The 18,205-nt window shown below is 48.0% G+C and overlaps 1 protein-coding gene and 1 non-coding gene across 2 annotated transcripts; one reads left to right on the top strand and one right to left on the bottom strand.

Annotated features, from left to right (window-relative positions):
* Positions 1 to 5,205: 5,205 nt before the first annotated feature.
* LOC125918143 (putative vomeronasal receptor-like protein 4) lies at positions 5,206 to 17,827 on the top strand (the record flags this gene model as incomplete). The annotated part of the gene is made up of 2 exons (XM_049624187.1): positions 5,206 to 6,136; positions 17,717 to 17,827. Coding segments are annotated over exons 1-2 (1,032 nt in total), but the record flags the coding sequence as incomplete, so codon positions are not given.
* Positions 14,233 to 14,326, bottom strand: TRNAI-UAU (transfer RNA isoleucine (anticodon UAU)). Its single transcript has 2 exons — positions 14,289 to 14,326; positions 14,233 to 14,268 (listed from the first exon to the last, which is right to left on the bottom strand). It is a non-coding gene; the product is annotated as a tRNA-Ile (tRNA).
* Positions 17,828 to 18,205: the final 378 nt, after the last annotated feature.

Here is an 18,205-nt window from a genome sequence, read left to right as displayed (position 1 = left end):
TGTGTGCTGGGCTGAAGTTTCTGGGGGAAGGGTCTGTGGCCATAAAACCTCATGGTCTGTCATCACTGCAGCGCTGGCATCCTTTTGCCCTTGAAACACAACATTACTGCCGTCTGAAAACATGCTGATATCAGGGTCCTGTAAGGGAATGTCTGTAAGATCAGAGCAGAGGGACGAGATCATTGCCAAGGTTTCTGGGCAAGAGTGCAGAGGGGCCAGCCGCTTAGTCCCATCAAGATTCTTATTCTGAGCTCCAGATGGGCTGCCTTTGAGAACTAAAAGTACAATTTAACCCTCACACTTCCACATACTTGGTCAAAAGATTTCCAACAAGAGTGCCAAGATCATTCAATGGGGAAAGGACAGTTTTTTCAGCAAATGGTGTTGGGAACACTGGATATCCGCATGCAAAAGAAGGAAATGAGACTCTTATCTCACACCACAAACAAAAATTAACTCAAAATGGACCTAAGACCTAACTTTAAGGGCTAAAACTATAAAGCTTACCAAAAAAAAAAAAAATAAGACAAAACTCCATGACACTGGTTTTTGCAATGATTTCTTGGATGTGACTCCAAAAACATAGACAACAAAGATGGACATTGGGGTGCCTGGGTGGCTCAGTCAGTTGGGTGTCCGACTTCGGCTCAGGTCATGATCTCGCGGTCTGTGCTGACAGCTCAGAGTCTGGAGCCTGTTTCGGATTCTGTTTCTCCTTCTCTCTCTGACCCTCCCCCGTTCGTGCTCTGTCTCTCTCTGTCTCAAAAATAAATAAATGTTAAAAAAAAAAAAAGAAAAGATGGACATTTCTCCAAAGAAAACACACAAATGGCCAATAAGCACGAAAAGAGGCTCAACATCACTCAGCAACAGGGAAAGGTAAATAAAAAGCATCCTAGCATAGCATTTCACACCCATGAGGATGAGCATTACTAGAGAAAGAAAAATTAAAGCAAAATAATAAGTGTTACACTCAGACCCGGGTCTGGGCCATGACTGCAGGACCTGACCTTCTGGGCCACAGACGCCATTTGGAAGCAAACTTGAAAAAGAAATGAACCCACTCAGAAGGGAGCACCTCAGTGAGCTGTATGGACTGACCCAGAGCCCACGACCAGCCCCCAGATCAGGAAGCCAGCACCCCAGGAGTCCCCCTCCTGCTCCCTTCTGGACCCCGTCTATCACGAGGTGGGGGGGGGGTAGTGGGGATTCTGACGCTGCCCCTCAGTGATCTTCAGTTATCAGTGTGGCTGCAGTTTAAACTATTCACGAAGTGAGCACTTGTGATTCTCAGGTGTCTGTTCCTGAGCTGTGGCGACCAGTGGGGTATGGGTGGGGTTGGCAGGAGGCCCTAATGAAGTCCGGGGACCCTGGGCCCCCCCAGGGCCCCAGCTGCACCAGCGCTCAGCCTGCAGTGCGTTTACTCTAATTGCGTGAGGACGGTTCCCGGCTCCGCAAATTACAGAGCATCAGGGAGAGGGGAGAAGTGGGCCCCGGGGACCCACCTGGTGCACAAGGAGCCCTTGACACTGACATCGTGACCTCAGCGCCTGAGCCAGGGGCACGGGGACCCGGGGAGGTATAACAGGGCCTGGCTGGCGCTGCGGCCAGAACACCCTCTTCCCGAGCAGGGCCCCGTGCAACTGACGAGGTGGGTACCTCTGGCGGCCACGGGTGGGCGCCGGCCTTGGCTTTGGACACAGGCCGTTGGGGGGCAGGGCGGGGCCGGGCAGGCGGGAGAGGAGAGGAGAGTCGGAGCCGCTCTGCTGGGTCGGTTGTGCGGCAGGAGCGGCCGGGACCCAGGGGGAGGACAGCTGGCCGCCTCCCAGCCCATCGGGAGACGCGGCTTCTCTGTGCTGCACAGGAGGTGAGCCCGGGGGTCCACGCTGTGCCTGAAGCTGCCCCTTCCTCACAGGGGGAGGAGGAGGGGTCGTCAGATGGACGCCCAGGGCGGCTCACCCGGATGTGCGCGCACGCACTGACTCTCTGGAGTTTTCTCTCAGCTCGTGTGCACGTCCCCTCCCGGCAGAGGGGCTCTGTGCCCGTTAGCTGTGGCATCCTTCTGCCTTTTTGGCACTGGGCACGCTTGCCTGCTCTATTAAGATTTTATTTATTCTGATGTTTTCCTTTTCCAGCCCCCCCCCCAATGATACAGTACATTATTATAAAGAATTTTTTTTCTGAAGTGTGGGGACACATAGGAATACTAATAGTCATTTTTAGAAAATGATTCTTTAATACTTTCTGGGCACTGACATAGCACCAAATCCTGAGCTCGTTTACTCCTGAACTACAGAGTACAAAGGATCATCCCTAATTTTTATGGGTGAGAGTTCTTGGGCTTGGAGAGGCCAAATTACATGCCCCAAGTCACCCAGACAGGAGCTGGGAAGGCTGTAGTCAACTCAGATCGCAAAGCTTGTTCTTGTGACCAGCGGTTGCCCTACTCGGATGGAACTGTACTTCTCCGGCATCTGGAACGTGCATAAGTGTCCCTACCATTTTCTACAAAACACAGGCACACAAACACAAAACAAACAGAGCCAACCTTGACTTAACTAAAGTCACACAGACTGCATTTTGTTCATTCGCAAATGATACAAGTAAGAAGCGGGTGAAAGCTGATTCACAGCTGTTTGTGCAGAAGCGGTGAGGAGGACATTCACGTCTTTGCCTAATCAATGTGCAGCGTGGCTGGACTTTCGTCCACTCAGTGACAATGTCCACAGTGATAAGGGACCATTAAAGTCTAATGAGCTTGGAAAGATTAGAAATCTGAGTCTCCTGTAGAATGTTAAAGCCGATCTTCTTGTGTGGGGGGAGAAAAAAAGTCTTAAGACGCTCATTCTTTTCTTAAAATTTTTTTTAACATTTATTTATTTTTGAGAGACAGAGAGACAGAGTGTGAGCGAGGGAGGGGCAGAGAGCGAGGGAGACGCAGAATCTGAAGCAGGCTCCGGGCTCTGAGCTGTCAGCCCAGAGCCCGATGCGGGGCTTGACCCCATGAACCGTGAGATCGTGACCCGAGCCGAAGTGAGACCCTCAACCGACTGAGCCTCCCAGGCGCCCCTAAGTCATTCATTCTATTCATTAACAATGTGTTTTTGAATTACTAAACAAATGTTCTTGTCATCCAAAGCTCTATTATGTAATGTACCTTTCATTTATGAAGCTGCAAGCCGTGTTGACTTAACTGAGGCAGGGGAACAAATAAATTAATCTTTAAGGAAAAAAGAAGCTTGTGAGAGCTTATTAAAATATATATATATATATGTAACCTCTGTCTCCAGTACCCTCCAGATCATATATGTGTGCAGCTTTTCCAGCCTACTTGGGATGCCCTTCAGCAAAGCCAAGACAAATTCTTTCTTTCAAAATCTGTTATCGGTGTTTCAGAGAGTAGAGAGGTGTATCGAGGCGGGGGGGGGGGGGGGGGAATCCAGGCAGAAGTAGGTAGACACAGACATGGGGGAAGGAGAAATGTATCATAATGTACAGGTCTCCCAAAGGATGACCGAGGTCATTCACTAAATCAAGGGGGGCTCTGACATTCAACTCACTTACCCATCTGAGGACACACTGAAGTCCCTTCTGAACGTGCTATCCGACGTGGATGGACTTCTCCATCTCAACTATGTCTCCAAAGTGGCTCAGGAACCCGTCTGTGCGATTACCAGGCAGTTTTACAAGCATAACCATACGCCTCATTTCATCCTATTTTCATAAACGACTTTTTGAGCGGTTGATAGCGGATACCAAGCTGGGTCCCGTAGGTACTCAGTGCGCAGACAGCACCTCTCAAGTGCTCTGCTCCCCAGTGAAGGAAAGAAACGGGTAAACAGGCCAGGGCAGCGGGGCCCAGCGAGTTCAGGCAAAGGCACCAGACGATAAAATTCCAAGCTGCTGTGGGACGGACGGGCGGCAGTGAGCTGGGTGAAGAGGGTGGCCGAGGGCAGGAGGGCCTCGGCATCAGAGTTTACGCACACTTGTGGGGGAGGGGCGAAGGCAGTTCAGAAGTGAATTTGGTGAGAAGGACAGGAGGCCAGATTGTGGAGGGCAGGCACGTTTAGAAGGAGGTTGACAGGTGAAGCCACGTACGGTTTGCAAGAAGTGAAGCAGAAGGAGGATTGATGTTTCAAGATCTCATCTCGACTACGATGTAGAAAGAGAATAAACAGAGAGAGTGATGAGCGGGTTCTGTAAATCACAACGTGAGACAGTGGTGGAACCTAGGCCCGCAGGGTGGGGGCATTTCTGATTGAGAAAATCACCACGTTTGACAAAGGGGAAGAGGCTGAGTCCGCCTTTGGCTGGATCCCATGGGGCCAAATCTCTTCCTCTGATGAATTGCTGGGAGAATTTTCCTGATTTTTGATTTTGATTTGCTTTTTGATTTTGCCCGCAGGAGAAGTGGAGAGTGGGACCAGCACAGGCGGGGAGGGGGGCACGGGGGTATCCCGCCCATCTGGAAAATCCGGAACACCAAGGTCACCAGAGTTAGCCCCCCTTGAGGAAAGGCTTTCCTACCGCCCTTGGAGGAAATGAACAAGCCACTAGACTCCCCTGTGTAAACACTCTCATTTAGCCAAGTACAATTCTTTGGAGACACTGCCACTATTAGCCCAGTATTCACAGTATCAGAGCGGTAAGTGTGCTGGGGAAGAGCACCTGGGGGTGGCGAGGCGGGGCGGGGGGTGGGGAGGGAGCACCAGCACAGTCCTTCACAGTGAGGTCATTTATTGGGAAGGAGTAGTGAAGGAGGAGGCATCCAAATGATACTCAGCGTTACGGCTTGGAAATTGACTGAGTGCTGTGGCCCTTCGCTGAGCTGTTGCCCGGGAAGCATATCGCCACGGCCATTTGATACACGAGGGGTACGTGTACAGGGATAGAAGGACCTCTGGGAATGGCAGGTGGACGCTCTAGCGTGGATTACACGAGAGCTGTTTAGGCTGGATGTTTAAATTATAGGTATCACCATCTTGATATCAACGGACACAGGAGAAAAAAGAAGAGAGAGCGGAGAATGAGACCGGAGACATGCGAGTGACAGAAACATATACATCTACGGATGTAGATCTATCTACACACTTCGGAACTGAAAGGGTTCTTTTCGCTGGAGTAGACCCAGAAAAGCCCCGGACCTAAACTATGTCATCTTTACTTCTTCATGTCTCTCCAAAGTCCTTCCTAGTTTTGTGCGTGAAGTCAGAAGATGATTTGGAGTAAGGTCATCCGGGGAATAACCTTGCTTTCTCTTACTGGACCCGGAATTGCGGGGAACCTCTTTCTATTTGTGGGACATGCGTACGCTTTTCTCACGAGACCCGAGAAAAAACCCATACACCTTATCCTCGCCCAACTGGCTTTTGCAAATACGATCATTATTTGTACCAAAGGGAGCAAAGATATCACCGTATCTTTTCATCTCAGAAATGGCCTGGGCACTGCTACTTGCAAAACCGTGTTTTATCTGGGGAGAGTGGCCCGTGGCCTCTCAATGTGCACCACCTGCCTCCTCAGCGTGGTCCAGGCCCTCACCATCAGCCCCAGGACCTCCTCGTGGAGAAAGCTCAAGCCCCACACCGCGTGGCAAGTGCTCCCCTCTCTCCTCCTCTTCTGGATCGTGAATTCCCTGATAAGCTCCAACTTGCTCTCCTACATCACAGCCGCCCAGAGCACCAACGGGTCCGGGATCACACCGTCTGGCTCCCACCCCTATTGCCATATGCTGCCCTCCGGGCTGACCGTCAGGTGGCTCTTCCTGACTCTCATGGCGCTGCGGGACATCATCTCCCAGAGCCTCATGGGCTGGAGCAGCGGGTACATGGCTTTCCGTCTGTGCCAGCATCGCCAGAGTGTGCTCCACCTGCGGAGCTCCAGATCCCAGAGAAATTCCAGCCCAGAGACGAGAGCTACGCGGAGTGCCCTCCTCCTCATGGCCTGTTTCCTTCTCTTTTATTGGGCGGACTTCATTTTCTCCTTCTGCATCGGCTCCTTCCTGACCAATGACCACACGGTGTTAAATATGAAACTATTTCTAACGCTCGGTTACGCCAGTCTCAGCCCCTTTGTGCTGATCAGCAGGGCCTCCCACCAGCCTCCCCGCCGGAGTGCCCGCCGAGATGTGGGGAAAGTACACCCTGCACCACCTCCTCCAGGAGCGGAGCGTTAGATTCGTGTTAGGGATCGCTTCTGCCTTCGTGCATCAGAGCATCAAATCACTCGAGGCTTCTACGAGCAGATTTCCTTTTTGCTTTCAAGAGAGGCCCCGTACTGGGCAATCGGAGGCTTGTTCGGGTGTTGCAGGAAGTGGGAAAGAGATTCTTTCCAGCCTTCGATTCCACCAGCCCTGTCACGTGGCTCTGACGTTCTTGCCTGAGCAATTATTGCCGTTCCTTCAATATGTAGTCAGCACGCAAAGCACGGTGCGCGCACACACACGCACACACGCACACACGCACACACACCCCCACACCCCCTCAGGGGCTGTGTCCCCCAAAGCCCTGGCCCCCAGTGCTGCACTACGGGCACGGCGTGTGTGTGTGTGTGTGTGTGTGTGTGTGTGTGAAAGTGAATAAAGGAAACCCCAGTTTAGAATGCAGCACGCCCCTCCTCCCCACCAAGGAGGACCCCGCCGCGCCCAGAAACGACGCACTAACCACGCTTGCAGCCAAGGAGAGACCTCCGCGGCCTCAAACTCTCGTTCTTCTCCAGTGAACTTCTGTGCACATCAATCCTCCCCGGTTTGCTCCTAAAACCTGATGAAACCAGCCTGCCCCTTGTCTCTCCGGACGTGCCGCTGGTGTTTCCACAGGTTGCTGGTCCCGCGTTGTGATTCCTGGCTTTCCCCACATCAGCCCATTTTGCTAATAAAATAACCAGCCGTTTTGATTTTTGAGGTCGCCATCCCTTGGTGTCGGAGAAGTGGGATCCAGCGAAGCCCCCTCACAGCTCCAGGGCTGGCGAGCAAACAGGTGCCAACACCCACCGAGCCCACTGAGCTCACTGCTTTCTCCCAAGCCTGGAGTGTGAGGTCAGTTCTCTCCTGCCCTCCAGCTCTGCTCTCCTTGCATTTCGAGCTCTCCAGGCTTCAGGTGGAATCTACTTAAGAGCCTCGTCCTCTTGGTTTTTATAAAGGCGTCACTTTTCCCGATGAGTACTCTTTTGTTTCTGTTTTCTGGAGCTTCCTTCGGCCACCCGCCCTGTTCAAAAGGGGAGAAAACACATTGACTGCTGGTGTTTTACAACGGCTATCACAAGACAGGGTCCTCATAACTACGACATCTTAGCGAATCCAGAGGTAAGATCGGTTCCGTCTACCTGGTCCCGGGGCCCGGCTCTTGTGCCTTTCTGGGGAAATGGGTGAACTTTTGAATAATGTGGAATTACAGAAACCACTCTGAGGAATGTTCCAACTGGATAAGATCACTTAAGAAGGGCACTTACAAGCAAAGGCTTCAAAATCCATAAAACAGCTTCATTGCCGAAAAGCTGATAAAAAACGAAAGAGACATGGGGTCCCTGGGTGGCTCAGTGGGTTAAGCGGCTGACTTCGGCTCTGGTCATGATCTTACCGTTCATGGGTTCAAGCTCTGTGTCGGGCTCTGTGCTGACAGCTCAGAGCCTGGAACCTCCTTTGGATTCTGTGTCTCCCTCTCTCTCTGCCCCTCCCCTGCTTGTGCTCTCTCTCCCTGAAAAATAAATAAATGTTAAAAAAATTTATTGTTTTTTTAATATTAAATTTATTGTCAAATTGGTTTCCATACAACACCCAGTGCTCATCCTAACAGGTGCCCTCCTTCATGCCCCTCACCTACCCTCCCCTCCCTCCCACCCCCATCAACCCTCAGTGTATTCTCAGTAAAAAATTTTTTTAAAAAATGAAAAAGATACAAGAGGTACCTGATTCAAAAGATTGACATAACTCTTACTGCTCCCTTCACCCTACTTAACTTGAGTTCTCACTCTACTAATCTGCTGTCTGAACAGCACTGACAGGACCATGAACCAAAGTCGGCTAAATTAATCACCTTATAGACACCTCCACATCTGCTTTCCATGGTCCCAGTTGGGCCCCTCCCAGAACTGACAAAACTGAGGGATTTTCTGGTAAATACATTATTCGCTTCAACAATCAAGCTGAATCTCCGATAGAAAACAGCGTCTGCAGAGGGGATCCTGGAAGCCAGTTTTTGATTGGTAAATGGTAAAAAAAAAAAAAAAAAAAAAAAAAAAAAAAGTAAATGAAGGTTAAAAAAAGGTAAATGAAGGTAAAAAAATGGTTAAAAAAAAGTTCTTACCAGAAACAGCTTTTCTGAATCTCTGTCTGTAGTGCCCAGTTGAAAAAGGAAAATAAAATTTCACATTGTCCCTCCTTTCCAAATCCAAACCCATTGGTTATTGCCTTCCTCATTCTTATTTTATGTTCTGAGGAGTTGCGGCTTCCCGCCTCTCTGCTTGAGACTTGTTGGCTCTTTCTTTGGCTGCCTTTGGGAGTGGGTCTGGATCTCGGGAAGGTAGTATCCTGTGCAACCTCTTTGGGGCCCCCACTTACATTCAGAGGGGGTTATTCGATACTGCCAGAAATATTTACTGTTTGTTCAAGCTGAAGACTGACAGCATATTTAAAAGAATTTTCTTTTAAGTAGATCTGTGGCCAAAACGTTGGCCAGATTGGAAGCTGATGTTCAGAGCCCGATAGGAATTCTTGAAAGTCTCCCCCACCCCACATTAAAATTAGAACTATGTACCCAGAAAGAAGCAAATGGTGGGTCATGAGGCTGGAGACACGGATCTGTGATGTCATTTAAGTTACGACCCGGTTCTTTGACAAATTGAGAGCAATCACCCTTATCTTACAACTCTTATAAAATGAGAAACAGTTCTAGAGGCAGTTCAAGTTCTCTACCCGTTCATGCCTACCAGCCCAAACCTTCCCTATTTATCTCAAAAGGCTTATAACTTCTTCAAGAAATCTTATCTACATCATCCCCAGTTCCTAAGACGGAAGGAAAACAGGGCCAGGTGGCAGGCCTTTTAAAAATACAAATGGCTGTGGGAGCCCCCTTGCCAAAAATCTACCCACAGCCGCCGTGAGGTTACTTGTCAAGGACGAATACAAATCCTTGGTGTCCTCTCCACAAATATTAGTAGAAAAAGTGTCACCGCCATCTGAGCGGTTAACCTCAATTTATTCCATCTGCCAAAAGAGTTTGGATCCAGCCATTCGCTTATGAACTAGTGAGTTTTGCATCATTATACACGCCTCATGGCTTAAAACTTTAGAACAATAAGGTCTCCGCATCTATCTGTACATTCTTCATCAGTACGTATGTGGTATTTTCTACCTCCAGATAGTACTAGCAAAATTAATTTGTAAAAGAGGATTAAGAAAAGCACTTATCGAAATTATCAGAAATATAATAGAAACTTAACCTGGATGTTTTTTCAGTTCACATGGTCTAGGATCAATCTATAATAAAAGCTGTCTGAAGTTTGTGGATTTAACTAGAAGAGACGTTTTTAGAGTTGCCAGCATTAAATAGAATACTTTTATTCTCTCTGGGTTTACTACAAATCAAATAAGCTCATGTTTTCTCCGTTACAGAATTTGTCGGCAAGAAAAAGAACTTAAAAATGATGGTTAGCTGTTTAATGTCTTGTGAAATGTTCATAACTAAACCTAAACATAATTAAGAGCAAGTGAATTAAGTAGATGTAAGGGAAAAGTACATAAGTAAGTTTTTCAGCAATATTTATGTCTATTAAAAAAATCTTTTTGGTAACTTAAAACCTTAGATTTTCGCTAAGTTAAATGAGATGATAGTCATTAAACATCTAGATCATTTCCAAATAAGATAAGATACTGAAGCATTACTTATTGAACATAGGTTCATCTACCTATGGCTTCTTATTACAGAGAAACTAAAAGATTTTTGGATATGTTGGTGCTACGTTGGAAAATTTTAAAAGGCATATGCTTCTAGAAATTATGAAACGTATTCATAAATTTCCCAATCTAAAGAATGCTGGTGTAATGGTTCACAATTGCTTACTGTTTGGTTTTCACTAGAAATGAAGATTTCTAAAAGTTAAGCATTCTAACAATATATGTAATGAAAGCTACTAGAAATAGTTCAACATTGCAAGGAAAATATGATGTGGGTGTTTGCGTTTTGTGGGGTTTGTTTGTTTGTTTGGGGTTTTTTGGTTTGCTTTCTAGTTTTTTGTTTTGGGTAAGAATAGGAAGGAGGAATGAAGGTGCATTTTTGTTGAGAGAAATGAGTGTACTTTTGTCCTAAAGTAAAGCCGGTTATTTCTGAATGGGAAAGAGAACAAGGGATGAACTAAAACGGACATAGAATGTTGTAGAAGGTTTATGAAAAAGGAACATTGGGAAAGGAATTTTGCATGTGATCAAGCTGGATAAGATTGAATGAATTTGTTACAGGGTTGTTTTTTTTTTTCTTAAGCTTTCATAGTAACCGTGCACTGATGTAAAACTAGAACTTAATTTTCTTTCGTCTGTTAAAAAGACAAAGTTTATTGAACTATTGGTCTGCTCTTGGTAAGAGATCATAAAAGGTTTTTTTTTTTATCATTTAAAGTTATCTGCCTAGAAAATTCTATGTTTTGCCAAAATATTTTCCTGTGTTTATCAGGTCTTTGATTACTTAGGAAAATAGAGCCTTCTCAATATTAGAAGAGCTGATTTTTGCTAACAACTGTGTAAGCCCCTGTATTTCCCTTTAAAATCTTTTGCTGACACTTGGATTAAATAGATAACAAAGTATTGCTTCACAGTGACCTATGATCCTATTTGATCAAGTGCTTTAAAATCTTTTTTGATACTTTTCTCAAACTTCCCCAAATCAAATTCTAAATGAATCTTTTGACCTGGAAGAAACTCTGAGGTTATTTCCAGAGTTTTGATATTCTGACTCTTGATTTCAGCTCAGGTCACGATCTCATGGTTCGTGGGATCGAGCTCCTGGACGGGCTCTGCACCGAGAGCTCGAAGCCTGCTTGGGATTCCCTCTCCCCCTCTCTCTCAGTGCCCCTCCCCTTCCTACGATCCTGCTCTCTCTCTCTCTCTCTCTCTCTCTCAAAATAAATAAATAAGCTAAAGAAAAAAATGTTTTTAATGATTTTAAATGATTCTAGCGTCAGGCCACTGCCCAGATATCACACTTTGGAGGATGGCGAGCTGGCATCATAAACAGAAACCTACGGTACAGAAGTGGCCGCTAAAAATACTTGTCTTATCTGTGACAAACACCAGAGGCTCTGATGATTAACATATTAAAAATTGGTTTTCTTTAGTGAAATTTGTCCTTGTTAATTAATTAGGATATCAGAAATGTGGTCTGAGTAGGTAAATTAGTTGTGCCCAAGAACTGCGAATTAGATATTTAAGAGATAGAATCCAAAGATAATAAGAGTTAAAGCAGCTGTAGTCTGTTCTGGTTTTCCTGACTCTGATAGAAGTTTGGCTGAATTCTGCCTCTGAAAAATTATTGCATATGCCTCAGGCTAACTTTTCATGAAAAGTAGTTTTGGGGGGGCGGGCTGGTGATCAGGTTGGTGGTTGACAGAGGTGGAAGGTGGGGGTGGGCAAAATGGGTTAAGGAAGTTCAAAGGTACAAATTTCCAGCTATAAAATAAATGAGTCATGGGGATGTAATGTGCAGAATAGCGACTATAGTTAATTCTTCATTGCATATATGGAAGTTGCTAAGAGAGGGAATCATCAAAGTACTTATCAAAGGAAAAAAACTGCACCTAAGTATGGTAACGGATGTTCACTAGACTTACTGGGGTGATCATTTTGCAATATACACAACTATTGAATCATTATGTTGTACATCTGAAATGAACTCACTGTTGTATGTCAATTATACCTCAGTTTTTTAAAGGTAGTTTTGGAGCTACACAAGCAAGAAAACAACAACAAAAACACAGGAACTTTGCTGAACTTACAGAACAGATCTGATGACTCTTTCTTGCTTGCTTCCCAATAAATGATCATATACGTGCAGAATTTCGTCGCAGGTCTGCTATCATGACAGCTTAGCGCGTTGGGGAGAGTAGCTAACCACTCTCTCCTTTCTTCTGTAGCTGCCTACCAACATCTAGCGAAACATTCCAGGTTGAGTATCACCAGAGTGGTTTCAATAGCATCACAACAGTTCTTTATGGAAATAACCGCTTACCATTGAGGACACAACTCACTTTTCAAAACATACCTATTGGGCAGATGTTCAATAAGATCTGATGAGGAAAGCAAAGGCCGGCAGAAAGTAACCAAAAATGAATTATCTGACAACACGTGGCCCACTGATGCGCACTGGAGACATGCAGAGCATGACATGCCTACAGCTTCTCATGACTCATGCTTTACTAGACAATAAAGGGTAACCCTATCTTGACAACTGCCACCCCTCCAAGATCCTGTAAATCTCACTTTCAACACACACCAAGTCCTTGGAGACTTACTTATCCCTCACCCCCACTAACTAAAAAGTATATAATCAGTCACTCCTCACAACCCCTGCGCAGCTCTTTCTGCCTACTGGTCCTGTCCCTGTGCTTTAACAAAAAGCAACTTTTTGCACCATGAGACGTCTTGACCATCATGCGGCCAACTGAATGGAGGCAGAGACCAAAGAATTGAATTAGGATGCTAGATCTGGGAAGAAAAATGATCCAAATCTTGAAAAGAAGGCGAAAAGATTACAGAATATGCTTTCAAAATTATATTAGAGCATGTTCAACATGCCCACCTAAGGGGCAACCGATTTTCTCGGATATTGCTACTCTAGGGCTTAGACGCCATAAAGTTAAATGTTATCCTGCAGAAGACTGATTAATTTCAAATGATTCTTGTCCAGCAGAAATGCAACTAGTTTCTGTCTTTTGGAAAATAACCCCAAAGATTATACTTTTTGCTGTTCTGTGGGACATTAGCTAGTTTTTCACTCAATTTTGGTATATTATTTGAACATTCTTTTTTTTCCCCCACTGATAATGCATTTACCAGTCTCTTCTACTGTCACTTGAACTAGTTTACTGTCCATTTCCTCATTAACAACCTAAATAAATCTCTGCCATTTAATCTCCATAGATACTTGAAGATTAGACTTTGACAGTCTCCAAGGTACTCCGGTGGCTTAGCAAAAGCTATGAAGTGTGAAAGTGTCCATTTTTATTATTATCTGGTGCTTTCCTGGATGGGACTTCCCTACGCTTCCCCAGGAAGACCATTCTGTGACTGTACAATGTCCAGACGCATGCAGGACACGTTTAGGAATCCAGATTTCAAGGGAGAGTTCTCTGGGCTCCGTTTCATTCCATGTACTATTTTCTGCATCCTGTTGCGGGTGGGACATACATGCGCTCAGGTTTGGGATCATCTTTACAGCTGGGAAAAGTACTCCAAATTACCTAGTTCAATTTACCCTTTGGGGCAGAGTGAGGAGGTGTGATAAGATCCATGACCAGGTGGGCTTCTTGTTTCATGGGGGCGGCGGGGGGGGGGGGGGAAGCCGCATATTTCTAAGTCAAAATCACTACCTACTTCCTACCTACCTCGTGCACAGCAATCTGCTTATTCCTGCAGTGTTGGTCTGCAGATTTCTGGTTTCTGGATGTCATCATCGCTCGTCCTGTTCCAGGCCCAGACAGCTGGATAATATGGGGATGCCAGGTTCTGCTTCTCAGGTGACCAGAGCTGCTCAACCTTCCATGGTTGTTGGTTCATCAGGGTAAAGTGGGGGCGGGGGGATACTAGAGGTGATGCTGTCTTCAGAAATCAGAAATCAGCATCTCATTGTTCCCGAAGCTGGAATTTTCATCCGGCAGGAAATGTCTCACTTCTGAGTTCCCTCTAATGGAGTTCAGGGCTCGTCACAGCAGGCAAGTTGCTCAGCACTTTCTGAGTATGTGCCGGGGGCTCCCCAGGAGCCATCGTCTTTAGAGCAAAGTGGGAAGGGGGGTGCAGGAAGGGCAGGGTGGGGCTAAAGAGAGAAGCTAAGTCACCGCAGCACAACAGACTCGCTCTGTAAACCCTTCTTCACATTGTTCTGTTTCAAAAGCGCGAAGGAGAACCGGGAGGATACTTGCTATCCAACAAATTCAAACACATCGAAGACGGTGGGATGTAGTCCCCAAGGGCCTAAGGAGGCAGGAAAGGGTCTCTCCGGAGGGAGGCCGCCTCTGGGCGGAAAACGATGCTCCAGGTGAGGATCGAACTCACAACCTCGGCATCACCCGCACACATACTGCTGTATAAGTACCGCGCGCTAACCGATTGCGCCACTGGAGCACCTGCTCCCCACTTCCGGTCGCTAGCTACACGGCCTACGCGGGGGCGTCCGCCGGCGGGAAGCGAGCCCAGCCCGCGCGTCCCGCGCTGTCCCCGCGCGCCCAGGCGGAGCGGGTTCCTCTGCCACCCCGCCCGGGGCCCGAAGGCGCGGAGGGCGCTCTGCTCGCGGAAACGGCGGCGGCTGCTTCCAGGGACACACAGGTGCACGCGCTCGGGCGACCCCGACGGGCCCCCCAGGACCGCGCTCCACGCGCAGGGCTGGCCGGTGGCGGGGGTGGGGGGGCGCACGGAGGCCGACCCCCCCCCCCCCCCCCCCCCCCCCCCCCCCCCGCGGTGTCCCAGCACCTGGTGGACACCCGAGGATGCTCGCGGCCGCCAGAGGGCGCGTGCGGGGCTGCCCGCTGCAGCCGAGTGACCCGCGACCTGTCGCCGGAGCCCGGGGCTCCTTCCACCCCCGGCGTCCCTCCCCGGGGCAGGACATGGGAACTTCCCGGGACAAACAGCCGGAACAGGTCCGAGATCGGCTCCCCCAAGTTCCCGGTGTCCCAACGCCACGTTCAACTAGGTTTTCAAAATATCTAACTACGTTAAAGACCTCAGAGCTAGGAGAGTTGTGAGATGAGTGGTTGGAGGGAGGGGCTAGCTCCAGGTTGTGTGTGTGTGTGTGTGTGTGTGTGTGTGCCTTTACGTTTACCCGGAGTGCGGGGTCTTTCTTGGGGGTGGGTGACGTGGGAGACAGATTATGTGGAGTTAGCTGGCCGTTTCTATCCCCGACACTTTCCTTTCTTCTTCTTTTTTTTAAATTACCACTTGTCATGTACATGCGGATATGATATGTCAAAACAAACAAAAACTGTGCTGTAAGATAGAAAAATGTTGAGTCATATGTGAAAGGTACTATGTGTTTAGAGTGTAAAGGAGGCAAAAGAGCCCCTGAAGTCTTCTGGAAGCTTATAAATACCATTTGCCCCTAAAGGTGTCCTCCAACTCAGATACAAGATTACCACGGAACTTAAGAGCACTAAGTAATGTCCCACTGTCTTCCACAAGATAAAGGGGATCTGGGCACCCGAGGATCTGGGCACTGAAGCTACTAACTCAAAGAATTATTTTTTAGAGCTACATAGACCCTGAGAAAATCCTAAGCTTTTCTCACGTGGGAAATGTGTAGGAGACTGAGCCTTGGTCCATCTTTTCTCAGACTAACCTAAGTCAGCCTCGTGCACTAAGGTGTCCACTGGAGGTCATGAATTAACCTCTCCTAAGGCATCTAGAATGGAACTATTTGGGTGCCACCCTTTGAGAAAATGGTGACTGGTGGTCATCTGTTTTCTATAGATTAGATCAGCTCAGCTGTAGATCTCTGGTTGGGAAAGGTTTGGAATCTGTGTGTGGACCCCACCCCATAGTACTGAGCTGCACTCAAGAATCACACTCCCTGGGGCCATTGAGCCAAGAAAATATGTTGCCCTTTCCAATGGAGCTCCCGCCAACCTTGAAACTTAAAGACCTTGCCATGTCTACTCTCCCTGAGTCTCAGGATTGGGTCTCCACGTGCACGTGGTCGTCAAAAGCGATCTTTACCTTGTCGAATTACATCTGATTTCCCGCCACAAAAATCCCTTCTTTCCCCGGCCACTGGCATGAGCAGACTATCCTCTTAATTGTACAATGGACTCATACAAAAACCTATAGTTCTGAGCTAGAAATGTACTGCACACTCGACAAAATTCCAACTGAATTTTTAAACGTTTTGGCATAGTGTATACCTAACAGGAAAGGTCAGCTGAGTGAACGTGACAAATCCCTCCACCCCGAGGAGGAGTCTTGTGTTCCTGGATCATTCATTCGTTCCAAAAATATTTATGTAGCACCTGCCTCGTGACAGACAGTACATTAGGGCTCAGAACACTGAAATGAATAGAATGGACAAGATAGTCCTGGCCTTCCCAGAATTTGCATTTTAAAAGCTTCCAGAGAGGTTCTTAGCAGCCCTCTGCGTCGTCCTCTCCTTATTCTTTATATTTACTTACTCATCAATTCCTTCGTCAACAAACTTGCCGAGTGTCCACCATTGGCCAAGCAGCGTGCTAGTCAGTGGGGGCAGGGGCCAAAGGTGTCACGTGGGCTAACAGTATTCTGACGAAGGGCGGAAGTGGGCAGTCTGACCAGTGCGCCCTTAACACAAAACTGTTTTCCACTTTTATCTCCCCAGGTATCTCCCTGATTATCCTGTAATCTCTCTCACGCCCCCTTCAGTCTTGTACAGGAATGCAGTGTTCCTGCCTAGTCAGTATTAGACGTTAGAACGAAGGACACAAGCCGTAACTTTTGAGGTACACGAGTGCCAAGGAAAACAAAGACATGGCCGGGTGGAGAGGTGTGGGAAATGATTTTTTTTTTTTTTAAATAACGTCTATACTCACGATGGGGCTCGAACTCACAACCGCAAGATCAAGAGCCACATGCTCCACAACGGAGCCAACCAGGCGCCCTGGGAAATGATATAGGTTTGGTTTTTTTTTTTTAATGTTTTATTGATTTGGGGGAGAGAAAGCACGGTCAGGGGAGGAGCAGAGAGAGGGGGACAGAGGATCTGAAGCGGGCTCTGTGGATGCGGGGCTCAAATTCACAAACTGTGAGATCGCGACCGGAGTCAGAGTCGGATGCTTAACCGACTGAGCCAACCGGGGGCCCCTGCTATGTTTTTTGTTTTTTGTTTTTTCAAACAGAGACAGCAGAGAGGAAGGTAGAGTTCACATACTTAGGATGTCACCGAGTGTCCCTACCAAGGGACCGCCAAGGGAGAGGACCACAAGCTTCTACTCTTGAAGAGGTTAGGATGTCACAGGATTAAAGCTGAAACAGAACGATTAAAAGAAGAAATAAGAGAAAAGGTAAGCCGGGACCGTCAGCAGGAAGACAGGGGACAAGAGGCGACGACCGTGCCAGGGAAAGCTGAGCATCAGAAAAAAACTTGACTTCTCTCGACATCACCGAGGAATGGATTTCACGTCTGCTATTTTTTTTTCCCCCTTTCTGTCAACAGGTATTGGCTGAGATCTTCTTGCATGTAAAGCACTGGGCAGAGTGTGATGGGAGGTTAAGTCGGGGCTCTTGTCCTCCAGGGACTTCCAGCCCAGGGACACCCAGAAGAAGCGTAGTAACAATGCAAGGCTGTGAGGGCCCGTGCAGGGTTCCAGTGAGGGGAAGGCTCTTCAGCCCTGCCGGCCAGGGCACAGAGACAGGAGGGGACAGGGCCGGGAGGGAGGAGGCAGAACTCTGCAGGCTGAGAGGAAATGGGACTTGGATGGCGGTTTAAGGATGGGGAGAAACCCCAAAGGAAGTGAGAAAATCTAACTCGTGTGCCTTCCCCTCACGTTTTTCCAGTCAGCACCCTTTTGTGTGAAGTGTGGGATAGGCCGTACCCGCGTCCCCATCCTGGTGGGCACCTTCGCGGGCTCGGCCCTGCTGTGGTGGGCCTTCAACCTCTCCACCTGGGTGAGGGTAGAGGTCCCGGGCACTGCCCCCGTCCCGTTCAGCGCCCTCTTGGCCATCTGCAGCGGTGACGTCACGGGCCGGATTCCTTCATCAAGATGGAGTAAGTTCTGCCCTGGAATGGGAGGGCCCCACACTGATCCCGTCCCTCCCAGGAATTGTCGGCCCCTCTTTCCACCCCATGGGGGCCCAGTGGGGCGTCAGGCCTCTGGGGGAGACACCAGCCCAGCTGGAATCACCATTCTAGAATCGCTATTCTAGATCTTTCTGCGGCTCCCTCCGCTTCCCACCAGGTGCCCTTGGCTCCCACCTTGAAGTCTGTGCCCTGCTTCTTTAGCATTCTAGGAACTCAGACCCAGGAAGGAAGGGGACCCCAGAGGG

The sequence above is a fragment of the Panthera uncia genome, unplaced genomic scaffold (assembly GCF_023721935.1).
Source record: "Panthera uncia isolate 11264 unplaced genomic scaffold, Puncia_PCG_1.0 HiC_scaffold_486, whole genome shotgun sequence".
NCBI classification, from domain to species: Eukaryota; Metazoa; Chordata; class Mammalia; order Carnivora; family Felidae; genus Panthera; species Panthera uncia.
The sequence above is the reverse complement of the archived record's forward strand: the minus strand, read 5'-3'. Positions and strand labels throughout refer to the sequence as shown.